We start from the raw sequence: 14,061 nt of genomic DNA, 5'->3' as shown, positions 1-14,061 counted from the left end.
TGTGGGTGGGTTTTTTCTTTCATTTTGGTTTTTGTATTTTATTAAAGCACGTTTATACAGGTTTCTAGTTGTTATAAACACTTAATAGAATTGGAACTCTTTTTTGTGATCTTTTTCCTATTTGATCATTATTATAATTCCAGGTGGTATGGAATTCACTGTACAGCCCAAGTTAGTCTCAAATTCACCATCCTTTTGTCTCAGCCTTCTTAGTGCTACTAAAGATGCATGTCAGTGCAGCCACTGAGAATTGGAAATTTATAAAGGACTCCTTACAGAATTTCAAAACTTTGCATGAGTTGTTAGGATGTTAGTGAGATTTGCTTTTGATAATATTTATTCTGTTAAAATGGAGGTGTTATTTATCAGGTTTGTACACATGTACATTGGATACATATAAGATCCCCCCAATATACTGGGTCTCATTGCCTGACTGGGTCTCATTGTGTAGCCAGTGGTAGCCCCAGTGATTCTTTTGTTCACTCCTCTGAATGCTAAGATTACAGGCATGTGTGGCCACACCCACCTTAGATTTTTAAAATTAAGAAGCATTTCAAATTAAAGCAGATTTATTGCCTTCTGCTTCAGTTTTATGTTCTCTTTAGGTTTCCTATAAAGTGCTTTTTTCCTGTTTAAACTTGTTTATCAAGTTGGATGTCATACTTTTATAGAGCTACTTTATGAAGAGAGTAAAAGAAAGCCTGAAAAGTAGAATTAAACACCTCAGTTTAATCCAGTGATATTTATCATATATGTAAACTTTTTATATAGCCTTGGAATATATTGCTTTCCACATTGGTGAAGCTCTGTTAGAGGTGTGCCTGGGTATTTTGTACTTTATAAAAATATTTCAAATTATAAGAATAGCCAAATTGCCATGTTTTAAACATAAAATGTGTTTTTCAAAGATGTTAAACTACTGCACAGAAATTTATGTTATGTTTCATATTATGTTTTAAAGTGCTTTTTTGTTTTCTTTTTTATTGGATATTTTCTTTATATATATTTCAAATGTTATCACCTTCCCCTGCCCCCTGAAGTCCCTTATTCCATCCCCCCTCACCCTGCTTCTATGAGAGTGTTCCCCCATCCACTCACCCACCCATTTCCCTACACTGGGCCATCGAGCCTTCACATGACCAAGGGCCTCTCCTCCCATTGATGCCTGACAAAGCCATCCTCTGCTGGAGCCATGGGTCCCTCCATGTGTACTCCTTGGTTGGTGATTTAGTACCTGGGAGCTCGGGGGGGGGGGGGGGGCTCTGGTTGGTTTATATTGTTCTTTCTATGGGGTTGCAAACCCCTTCAGCTCCTTCAGTCCTTTCTCTAGCTCTTCCATTGGGGACCCTATGATCAGTCCAATGGATGGCTGTGAGCATCTGCCTCCATATTTGTCAGTCACTGGCAGAGCCTCTCTGGAGACAGCCATATCAGGCTCCTTTTAGCAAGCATTTCTTGGCATCCACGATAGTGTCTGCATTTGGTGACTTTATCTTACTAAACCTATAGTAATTTTTTTGTTGATTAAAATGTCATTTTGGTAGTATTGAACAGTATTATAATATTTAGAAATAGTCTCTCAAATGTATAAAATTATTTGTGGATCTATTGATTTTAATACATATTTTTATTACTCTATTGAGAATTTCATACATTGTATTTTAATCTTATTTGCTATTTTTTGTTTCTAATAGATAGGGGACAGGTACATTTTCTTTTTTTGGTTATTATATGGAGGCTGTAGATTAAACTGCCAGTTGATACATTAACTAGAGGAATGTCAAAGTTTCCTCCCAGACTTACAAAGGAGTTCACAAAAAACTGTGTTGCTCCGAAAAGCTACGCTTACTAATTTAATAAAAACTGAAAGGAAGACATTTAGGAAGAGTCATTGAATTTCTAGGTGAATATGCAAAAGATAGGACAATTTTAAATAATCTTAGTTTATGTTATAAGAGTGGTCTGCCACTACCCTGCCCCCTACACTAGGGTATAGGATCCTCACTTCTACAAATTTCTACCTTTAGATAGAGAATGGAAGCTCTGATAAGATCACTTTCTCCTTCCACTGACTCTTTGTCTTTAGTGTACGTTAATGAAAGGAAACAGTCAGGTTGTCCCCTGTCTCAGGTCCTTAGCTGCTTCAGGATAGACCTCTTCACTTCTCAGACATTATGTTCCTGGGCCTCACTTTTTAGGGAGTTAAATTTAAGAAATCACAACGTTAATCATGTTATTTAGTATTTTTAATCATTAGTAGTTGCATTAAAGTAGATTACCTGTCTAAGTTTTAAGTAGTAGTAACTTTAATTTGCTATGTAAGTAAAGAAAACAGTGGTCTTTATTGGGAAAAAAAAAAGGTATTGTGATGGATAACAATGTAGGTATTGTGATGGATAACAATGTTATCATTTTTCTTAAATCAGCTCCAAAATGGTTATAATGCTATACAGAACCTTAAGGAAATTTTATATATATCCTACTTGATATATTTTTTTATCTCTTTCTCTCCCCCCCCCCATTCCATTCTTCTAGATACACATTTCTTACTTTTAAAATTAGTAGGTAAGTAGTAATTAAGATTATCTTAGTGCTAGGGAGATGGCTCAGATTGTAAAGTGTTTGACATGGAAGTTGAAGAACTTGAGTTCAGATTGCCAGTACCCATGAAAGAAGCACGTGGTTCTAATGCTAACACTGCAGGAGTGGCCAGCTAGTCTTATTACCCAATTGGTGATCATTAGGACCCATAGAAAACCCTTTCTAAACAATAGAAGCAAAAAGGCAGAGGTGGCTTCTGCACACCAATATAGAACACATATTCACTGTAGTTTTTGATAATTTTATAAGTAAATAACCTTTTTAGGTTAAGTGTATATAGGTTAAATGCATGTCACTTCTGTTTTTTAAAAATAGAGATTATATTATTTTGTATTATTTTTTAGGTTTTATGTCTGTATAAATTGGTGTCTAGCTCTTCAGATTTTTAATTGTATGCATGCTATGTCCTTTAATATCTGTATCATAATACAGAATTACTTCATGGTTTTTAAAAAATCTTAAGTGCAAATTAGAATTTCAAGATTATTTCCTTTTCGATTTTGTCTCAAGTCTTCCTGCCTGTTAGTATCATTTCTATACCTTAACAAGCCTAAAGAATAAATGACAGATATTTCTTAATAACTATAGTAGTACAAATTAATTTTTGTTATATTTAAAGAAATTATTTGTGTCTTGACTAGGATTGAGGTTGGTTTTTACCCTACTGTTTGTTAAAGTTGTTTCCTCACAGTAACCCTTCCTGTTCACCCCCCCCCCCCCGTCTTCTCTCAAATCCATGGCTGTTCTTTCTCTCACTGGGGACTATGTGTGTTTGTGTATTATTAAATATATAAACAACCTGCTCTGCTCAGTCAGTCTAAGGTGACTTATATGTCTATTATTTCAGTGCTGAGCACTTGGTGCTCTTGACCAGAGAAGACTATTTCTCCTGCTCTCCGCATTTCTTGTTTGCCTTAATTGTTCTTTGTTGAGGGTTGAGTCCCATGAGGTTTCTCCCTTCCACCTAGGCATGGGAACAAGTTGGGCTCATTGTTGGTTAGGTCTTATATAGGCAACAGTTTTGATGAGACTTGTTGGGTATAACTTCCCTGGCATTTCTAGGAGATGAAATCTTATAGGAAATGTTCCTATTTTTACAGTGTTTCCACTCCCTCTTAAATTTCCTGTCTGTGAGCCTAAGGTACAGGAGTTGTGTTGCACATGCATTACTTGGGGCTCGGCATCACATGGTTACTTGTTCTCTGCATTTCTATTGCTTGTGGTTTTCTGTAATGGTCTATGGTCTAATGTAAGATGTATCTTTGATGAGGAGTGAGATCTACACTTGGCTGTAGGTATAAAGATAAATATGTATAAAGTACTTAGTAAACTGGTATTTTTAGGTTTTCCACCAAGATCCATATTTTTCACAGGTTTCTAGTAACAGACATGAGTTTCCTCTTCCTGAATAGACCTTCAGTCCAGTTAGATTATTAGCTACCACTAGTATGCATTCCATCATTGCACTCTTAGGAAAGATATCATACCATGCTGTCAGTGATTAAGTTAATAGACATCATAGCTGTGTAGAAATATTGGTTGCTTCTCTCCTGTGGAAACTTACACAGTGCCTTCTAGTACCATGAAGCTGGTCATCAAGGAGGAGTCTTTCAGGTCACAACCAGCTTAAATTGTCTGGGTCCTATGGCTGAAGTATATGAGACTGTATCTTCAGCAGTAGAGACTTATTTTCTGCTTCCAGGAGACAACTGAGGACAAAGGAAATAGACTGTGTTTTGGGAGTCCCTTAGACTACCCTGACAGGTGAATTATAATGTACCCTTTGGCTAGCACTGGGTTTCTATGTGAGATACTACTTATAAAAAGATAAAGAAAAATACCTGATTTTTGTTATTGACAAGGTCTGGCCTTCCTCATGTATTTTTCTCTGGAAAAAAAATATGTGTATGCATTGCTAGTGAGTTAAGAACATCTCACTTACTAATGATGGCTGTTTACATTCCTATTTACAATACTATTACTATTTATGCATATGGAACTTTAGCATTTGATCATAATTCTTCTCTAAGTTTATTAAAATTGAGGCATTGCACTACAAGTTTTTAAGTAAGTATACAAACATACCCAAGTAACCTAACATTTTTATGAATATTTTGCAATTAATGTGATCTTTTATTATTTTATAGTGCTGGGATCAAATCCAGGTCTTTCTCATGGTAGGCAAGTGTTGTGTGGATGAGCTACACATCCAACTCCAGCAAAGCCCTTTAGAGAAAAAGGGTGATAGTCTGAAGTTGATAGATTACATTTCAAATTCAGTAAGTAGTTTTTATCATGATGTGTGAATATTGCTTCCTCAATATTTTATTGATGTAGCCATCACTAAGAGATTTGTGAAAAGAAAACTATTGATAGTTTGTTTTTAAAATGCCCATTGGAGTAAAATTTCAACTCCCCTTTCTTTCTTTCGAGTAAAATTTCAACTCCCCCCTCTTTCTTTCTTTCTTTCTTTCTTTCTTTCTTTCTTTCTTTCTTTCTTTCTTTCTTTCTTTCTTTCTCTCTCTCTCTCTCTCTCTCTCTTTCTTTCTTTCTTTCTTTCTTTCTTTCTTTCTTTTTTTAGGATATAGCAGATCCATTTTTTGCTTATTGTAAGCAGCATGCAGACAGATTAGACAGAAAATGGAAAAGGAAAAACTACTTGGCTCTACAATCCTATTGTAAAATGTCATTGCAAGAGAGAGAAAAACAGCTGTCCCCTGAAGCACAGGTATGGGAGTCACACCTAAACTTATTGTTTGTTTGTTTGTTTTTTCAGATCTCATCTGTGTTTTCTAATGACATGTGATCGAAATTGAGGTCTAGCATGTAAAATGTAGTTTAAAACTTTAGTTAATAAGCAGTGGTTTTTGATTAGACATTAGTAGTATTTGTTTCCAAAGAAATTATGCTTCATTGAATCTATGGTGTAGTCACTTGTAAAATATTTCATGTTGAAAAATTTGTATTTGCAAGTGGTTATCAATCGAAGATTACTTCTTGGTTAGGGATGGGAGCATGTGCTTCTTCTTAGAGCTCTAGGACCCCATCTGAGCTCAGCTGTTATTAAGTGTGGATTCATTTATTCCAACTCCAGAAATGGATTGTACATCTTCTGGATCAGTGATAAATCTGATTTGTCCTACTTGTGAAAATTTAGTATCTTCTCTAAGCATAAAATTAAAAGGTATGAGGAATATATTCCATTTTCTTTTCTTTCAAACTGCCTGCATTTCTTTCTAGGCAAGGATCAATGCCCGACTACAGCAATATCGTGCCAAGGCAGAGCTGGCTCGATCTACCAGACCACAAGCCTGGGTTCCAAGGGAAAAGCTACCCAGGCCACTCACAAGTAGTGCTTCGGCCATTCGTAAGCTTATGCGCAAAGCAGAACTGATGGGAATCAGTACGGATATCTTTCCAGTGGACAACTCAGATACTAGTTCTAGTGTGGATGGAAGGCGGAAGCATAAGCAGCCAGCTCTCACTGCTGATTTTGTGAATTACTATTTTGGTCAGTATAGACACTGATACATACACAATCTCCCTGAGAATGCGTTGCTAATGACAGAATGTGATATGCAATTTAGTGTTTTAGAAAATCATTACTATATGTATATGTATGTATATGTCAGAGGCATGTTTATTTTCCTAATTGTAGCCTTTGTAAATTCTAGTGTTTATTCTTAAATATACTTAAAATTTTGTTTGACCAATGTAAGTTTATCCAAATGATCATCTCTATGGCTAGTTTGCTTCTTTGTGTATGTTTTATATTAGCCTTTACTTTCTACTGAAGTAAAATTGGATATTTAATTTAAATAGAGAGAAATATGCGCATGATTCAAATTCAGGAAAATATGGCTGAACAAAAGAATATAAAGGATAAATTAGAGAATGAGCAAGAAAAGCTTCATGTAGAATATAATAAGGTACGTTGGCGAATAATGCACAGTATCCCTTAGTAGATCTTATTTATAGTTCTTTTGTGATTTTATTGTATTTCTATGTTTCAGTTTGAAATTCTAGAGCTCTTCAGCTCTTTCCCAACCTTCATCATCATTTTCATTACTGTCATTCTCACTGAGTGCACCAGGCACAGTTGTCATCCTGCACACATAGAAAGCCATGTAATTTTCTCCTTGTCTTTAGTGTGAGTTAAGTCCTGTTGGTAGGGGTAGAAACTGAGGGTTGAAAAGCTTGCATAATTTGTACCTGGCAACATAGTAATCAAGGCTTAGAATTGGAGTTTAAAACTAACATGGCTAACCTCATTTCTTATTCTTAAATGTAAACAGCATTATAGGTCTTCCTTTTTAGTTTGTTGAAAATTTGAAAACCCAGTCTTAAAGTAGTAGACTTTTAAAAATTATATGCTAATTTTTTTAAAAAATCTTTTCCAATTGAAAAATTTATTGTATTTCTTCCTGTCTAATATATAAAGCAAGATCTTTCTAAAGTATTAGGTACTAAGTAGCATGAATATTTAAATTAGTATCTAATTATTGTTCCAAAAAAAAAAAACTTACCCATTTAAAGTGATGTAATTACTAGGAATTTAACATCAGTAATCAGCAACATTGTAGTAAAAAGACTGTGGGGAGTAAAGTCACAAGATCTGCGGCCTTTTGGTAGTTAATGTTAGCCAAGAGAACCCTTGGGATTTTTAGTTTTCTCATGAAAGAAGTGATGGAAATGTGATTCGATAGAGATTTGATAGCAAATTATGTGTCAAATTATATGCCAAACTATATATGCATCATTACTGAAAACTGTAGAATAAAAGAAAATATTTCCCTTCTCTTGAGAATGTTCACCATACTAGCAATAATTGTATCTTTGTTTTTTCAGTAGTTATCTGACCTGAATGTTACAATAAATGAAAAATAAATGTGAATATTCTTGTTTATCTATATTTGCACATATAAAAGCTTCCTTATTTGATTTACTCTATTTGTAGCTCTGTGAATCATTAGAGGAACTGCAAAATCTGAATGGAAAACTTCGAAGTGAAGGCCAAGGGATATGGGCCTTACTTGGCCGAATTACAGGGCAGGTTAGTTTCTTTTCAGTTGCTTGCTTCAATTCTTGCTCTCTTTGAGATTTTTCATAGTACATAGTTCCTACACAAAAGTCACTTTGCTATTTAAATAATTGCATTCCATCAGAGCCTAATCCCCTAGGGTAATGATTTCTGTCTGAAATACTTGCAGACCACTGGCAGCCGCTGCCTACTGAGAACCTATAACTTAATTTGGTTCTTTCATCAGCTATCTTGTTGGCAATTTTTTTTCTTTTGCTCAAATTGATTGACCTGTCACTTTTGATGAGCTAAGATATGAAGCCTAAGTTTCCTCTTAGTATAATCTTTATTCAGTGGTATTAGATTTTTGTCACAATTTTTCCTTCCCATTCCCTTCTTTTGTGAACAGATTGCATGTCACTGGTACTAACAAAGAGTGATTTGTTTTAAAAGGTGGAGATGAGTTGCTTTTGGACATATTAACTCTTTTTCCTATTAATAAGTACTTAGTAGATTCAGAAAAGGAAATTTGGAGTTACTTGCAGATCTAGCATTTGTTTTGTCTGGGTTTATATTTTATCACAAAATTGTACTTCATAGTTTAAAATATTCTATGATAAAAGACATTTTCATTTATTACGTAACTTCACAGAGGATTGAAAATTGCATTGTGTGAAGGCAATCTGCACAGACACATGTATCATACATGATGCTGTTCCAGTTGACTGAACAGATATGAGCTCACCAGGGCACTAAGAAGTGACTTTGATAGATGTTCACTGTCTCAGAAGCCATCGCACTGCACATTAGTAGAGTACAAAAGAGAATTTCATCTGCTTTTTTACGGAGTTTGGTCCAATAAGAGAATTTCTATAATTAACCTATGGAACACCATATAGCGGGGATATTGCAAAGAAGCGCACTGGTATTTTTGTTGTTTTTAACTATACTGTGTTAGATTTTTAAGCCTCCTCTACTTTCCTCATTGTTCTAAGGTTTTCAAGTGAAAGTAGTATAATTTTCATAAAGTTTAATGTATTTCTGAGAACTAATGAGACTGCAGTTGTAGCTTTATAATAGAAGTAGTTAAGATTAGCAATTTGTTTTCTTTCCCTTTACTAACATAAAGCAGACTTACCTCTAAGTGCGAGCTTACTTAGATTTAGTGGCAAGTGGGGGGAAATACTGCTTTGTACTTCCATCTTTAAAACAGCATGTACTACATTTATTCAATCAATAGAAGTTGAATGTACCGGCAATCTTACGAGCACCTAAGGAAAGGAAACCAAGTAAAAAAGAAGGAGGCACACAAAAGACATCTGCTCTTCCTACAGTGCTTTATAGGCAAGTAATGAAATTATAACAGAATAATATTGTTTACTTTTCAACTAATATGTACTAGTTAGAAGTTATTTTACATGCACGACAGTGACCTTTGTCCGTTTCAGAATTTGAGTTAAGAACGTTTCAGGTTCATGTGAGGCTCTGTAGAGTGAATGAATGAGGAGATACGTGTTCTTCAGCAAGATAAATCACATATCTTGTAAAGAACTGAGAATGAATTTTCATAAGCTCCAAAGAACAAAGAATTCTCTTTAGGAAATTACAAAGTTACTTGAAAATCTGTGCCTGTTATAGTAAATTTAATATTTTAAATTTACTTATACTCAATACTTATATAATTACTAATTATGATAGTCATCATAATAAGTAACCATTTATCGTATACTTTAGTGTGTAATTTTGCTTTTGATCTAGGTAGTGATGAATGGTAGTGTATAAAGATGATGAATTTTATATTTTAAACTCTCTGTTCTTTCTTCTCTCCTTGCTTAGCTACAATTATTTCATTTCCAGACATAGTTTTCTTATTCACTTTCTGTAATTAATATTTAAAAAAAATTTCATTGTAGTGATTTTATATAACAATGGCATTTTCTCTAAATAAAAAAGACCTCATTTCTGTATTTAGACAAATCACTTTTTTATGTAATGTATTAACCATATTAAGAGAGAGATGCTGTTGTGCTTGTATGTGTGTATTTTATGCTATAAGTAACATAAAAATCATATGCACGTATATGTTTTCATACATGTATATCTATCTGAGATATGGGAAAATAAATTACTGACTTCACCCGTAGTGTAGATGCATTAACACATCGTTTTCCCAATGTGGTTGATTCTTTGGAAAATATTAAGTATCGTACCAGACGCTGGAGTTTTATGACTATAATTATTTTTTTGCTTCAGAATATGTTTAAAGTGATATTCTTTTAATTTTGATGAGGTTTTTGTTGTTGTCGTTGTTAGTATTAATTTTTGTTATTACTGCTGCTTTACCTGTATATTTTCCAGAGATATTGAAAAACTTAGTTCTTTTGATTTGTTGAACATTCCTGTTTCTTTTAAGTCTCTCAGACAACTTTCCTATCATTCTGTACATCTACAATATAAATATATGCTAAGTTTTCAGCCCTTGGTGCTCATTTTCTTAGAAGTAAATTGACTTATCTCACAAGAAGTGTTAACTGTGTGAAAATGCTGTTTTGAAAAATTCAAGCTCTGACTTTTGTAAAAGAGACATAGAAATGTAGATTATTTATTTAAGAGTGTATAAGAGGTTTACAGTTAATGGTTAAAAACAAAGTTGTTGGTAAAGAATTTCTTTAGACCTTCAAGGTAGTTTTCAAAATTAGAATATTTTTCACAATTTATGATTTTTCATAGTTTATGTTTATAAAGAAAAGCTGAGCTAATGCTAAATGAATTTTAAGTAACAATTGAAAGCTATGTTGACAATGCATTCCCTAAATATCCCCATCCTTTATTGCTTTATCTTTAGAAAACTTTTAAGCTTATATTAGAACTATACTATAACATTCTGTACATTATCTAGAACTAGCAGTTGGTATTGTTAAAATGATGGGTGCCATTAAAAGCATATAAAGTACTTCAGAGTCCTCTAGCACACACTGAACTCCTGACATATTTAGAAGGTTAAGGCAAGGTGATAATGAGGTCAAGGCCGGCTTGGTCCATAAAGCAAGATTCAGCTTCAAAGAACCAGAAATGCCATAGCAGAAAAAAAAAAAATCCAGATGAAGGCTTTTGAACTCAGACTGTTACAAATGAACTCTGTCCCTGTGGACCTCAGTGTAACTCTTACTTGCTACTTTTATTAAAGTTGTGGAATTTGTAAGAAGAACCATGATCAGCATCTTCTTTTACTGTGTGACACCTGTAAACTGCATTATCATCTCGGCTGCCTTGATCCTCCTCTTACAAGGATGCCGAGAAAGACGAAAAACAGTTACTGGTAAGTGAAACGGACAAGAAATAGTTGGAATTAGTTTGTTTTTAGCCTCAACAGTACAACCCTGTTGTATCACTAATTCATAATAAAGTATTTTTCACATTTCTAATTGAATATTTGTCTTTCTAACTTATATGAGTAAAGTACAATTTTTGTTGAATTGACTTATTAGTATTTTTTAATCTTAGCAATGTATAATTCCTTACATAAGGTACAAGAGCTTTCTGTGGTGTTTATAATTTTCATTTTATGATTTGGTATTTCTCAAATGCTTTTTGTTTTTTAAAGGCAAATGAATTTTAAGTTTCATTAGCCCATTGTTTGGAAATCCAGAAACTTTGAAAACTTTTTACTTTTTTAAGAGAGAATCTCACTTTCCAGTCTTATGTTGAAGTTGTTATGTCATTTGAGGATAACTTTCAACTTTGTTAGCCTCCTGCTTCCTCCTCCTGAGTGTTGGATTGTAAGCCTGTGCCAGAACGCTCAGTTTATGTGGTGTAATGACTCAGACTATGGAGTTTGCTGTGTCAGTAAATACTCCACTGACTTAACAATACCTCTAGCCCTGACAAACATTTGTAATTATTTTCTCACTGTTAGTCAGGCTGAATCACTACAGATGTTTTATTAAACTGTCTTTTCTTGTTGCTGTGTTAAAACATCCTGACAAAAACGACATAAGGTTGAGAGAGTTAATATTTGCTTACAGTTCAGGATACTGGTCCTCATGGCTGGGAAGTCAACACAGAAGAATCCGTATCTCCTGACTACAAAAAGGACATGCAGTAGAGATGGGTTTCCCTACGTCAAGGAATTTAGATCAGATAATCCTCCACAGGACTAGCCTTAGAATATCCCAGGTGATTCTAGATTCTCTCAAGTTGACTGTTAACAATAACCATTTTATCCTAAAATTATTCCAAGCAAGAAACAGATACTCAGATTTTTTAAAAAAGATTTATTTATTTATTATATATAAGTACACTGTAGCTGTCTTCAGACACTCCAGAAAAAAGCACCAGATCTCGTTATGGATGGTGTGAGCCACCATGTGGTTGCTGGGAATTGAACTCAGGACCTTCGGAAGAACGGTCATTGCTCTTAACCGCTGAGCCATCTCTGCAGCCCCCAAAACTCAGATTTTAATAGACCGATTGTCATATTATTTCAGAAAAGGGAATACGGGCAGTAAAAAAATACTATGAAAAGAAATTGAGAATTTCAATGTTTTGTAGTTTCATGGCATGGCATTTTATTGCCTGGATATTCTAGAACCAGTTTTCAGTGGGGTTGGGAATGACCACTCAACAGAATGTTGTGACAATGAGTATTAGCTACAGAAGTAGAAATAAAATGACAAATATTTTAATTTGAAAACTTGATTCTGCAAAAGCATATCTTTTTATAATTTAGGGATATATATATATATATATATATATATATATATATATATATATATATAAAGTGAATTTGGGTATTGTGGGAAAAGCTCAGTTGATACAATACTTACCACACAAGCATGATCATCTGAATTTGATACCCATAGGCCATGTAAGCTAGACTTGATCATGGTGCATGCTTGTTATCTCAGTACTAGGAAGGCAGAAAGTGTAGATCTTTATTTTTCTGAGCTCTTTATGTTTGTTTGTTTTTTAAATTTTATTTAATCTTTTATTACACTTCAGATTTTATCCCCCTCTTGGCCCACCCTCTGACTTTTCCACATCCCACACCTCTGCCCTCCCAGTCCCCATCTCCATGGGGATGTTTACACACACACACACACCCCAAACCCCTACTCCTCAGACCTCCCCACTCCCTGGGGCCTCTATTCTCTTGAGGGTTCAGTGTATCTTCTCTGACTTGGCCCAGACCTGGCAGCAGTCCTCTGCTGTATATGTGTTGGGGGCCTCATATCAGCTGATGTATGCTGCATGATTGTTGGTCCAATGTCTGAGAGATCTCCGGGGTCCAGGTTAATTGAGACTGCTGGTCCTCCTACAGGGTCGCCCTCCTCCTCAGCTTCTTCCAGCTTTTCCCTAATTCAACCACAGAGGTCAGCAGTTTCTGTCCATTGGTTGGATACAGATATCTGCATCTGACTCTTTCAGCTGCTGGTTGGGTCTTTCAGAAGGCAGTCATGATAGACCCGTTTTTGTGAGCACTCTACCTCTGTAGTAGTGTCAGGCCTTGGGGTTTCACCTTGAGCTGGATCCCACTCTGGGCCTGTTGCTGGACCTCTTTTTCTTTGGGCTCTTCTCTATTTTTGTACTTGCAGTTCTTTCATACAGGAGCAATTATGGGTTAGAGTTAAGCTGATATCATATTAAATGGAGAGATACTTGAAGCAATCCCACTAAAATTGAGGACAAGACAAGAATGCCCTCTCTTCCCATATTTAGTCAATATGATACTCAGAGTTCTAGCTAGAACAATAAGACAACAAAAAGAGATCAAGGGGATACAAATTAGCAAAGAAGTAAAGGTATCACAATTTGCAGATGATACAATAGTATATATAAGCGACCCCAAAAAGTCTACCAGAGAACTTTAACAGCTGACAAACAACTTCAGCAAAGTGGGTGGATATAAAATTAACTCAAACAAATCAGTAGTCTTCCTTTATGCAAATGATAAACAAGCTGAGAGAGAAATTAGTGAAACAGCTCCCTTTACAATAGCCACAAATAATATAAAATATATTGGGGTAACTAACCAAACGAGTGAAAGATCTGTATGATGCTATTGTTTGTAGGCTTATACATTTAGGAGACAATGACATTTTATTATGTTCAAAAAACAAAACAAGAACCTAACATTTCACAATTTTTCATAATTTTGTTTTCCTGGCAGATTCTCTTCAGAGTATATTTACCATGTGAATTCTTCCATTGTTATTTACTGGTGTTTTGAGATAAATATATAGCAGTTTAGTTTATTATTCATTGTATTTTGGTATTGATTTGTTAATCTATAAGACACCTTTAGTTGTGCTAGGAACATACCTGTAAGAATATTTAGTAATTCATTAGAAAGTAACATTTTGATTCTCCTTTCTCAGTTCCTTTTCATGTTAAAAGTTTTTGTTACCATTGTACTGAAATAGGAGTTTAAAAGTAAATCT

At 34.6% G+C, this 14,061-nt stretch overlaps 1 protein-coding gene across 6 annotated transcripts in view; it reads left to right on the top strand.

The window, feature by feature from the left end:
• Phf14 (PHD finger protein 14) overlaps nt 1-14,061 on the top strand; it is a 169,834-nt gene that overhangs the window by 66,869 nt on the left and 88,904 nt on the right. For all 6 annotated transcript variants that reach the window (XM_029478629.2, XM_085840820.1, XM_021165026.3 and 3 more), the window contains 6 exons: nt 5,183-5,329; nt 5,842-6,112; nt 6,424-6,530; nt 7,559-7,654; nt 8,862-8,965; nt 10,809-10,940. In XM_029478629.2, coding sequence (XP_029334489.2) covers nt 5,183-5,329; nt 5,842-6,112; nt 6,424-6,530; nt 7,559-7,654; nt 8,862-8,965; nt 10,809-10,940 — 857 coding nt within the window. The remainder of the gene's footprint in view (nt 1-5,182; nt 5,330-5,841; nt 6,113-6,423; nt 6,531-7,558; nt 7,655-8,861; nt 8,966-10,808; nt 10,941-14,061) is intronic.

This window comes from Mus caroli, unplaced genomic scaffold (genome assembly GCF_978045245.1).
Source record: "Mus caroli unplaced genomic scaffold, Mus_caroli_1 scaffold_7, whole genome shotgun sequence".
NCBI classification, from domain to species: Eukaryota; Metazoa; Chordata; class Mammalia; order Rodentia; family Muridae; genus Mus; species Mus caroli.
Note: the sequence above shows the minus strand (reverse complement) of the source record. Positions and strands in the feature narration are given on the sequence as shown.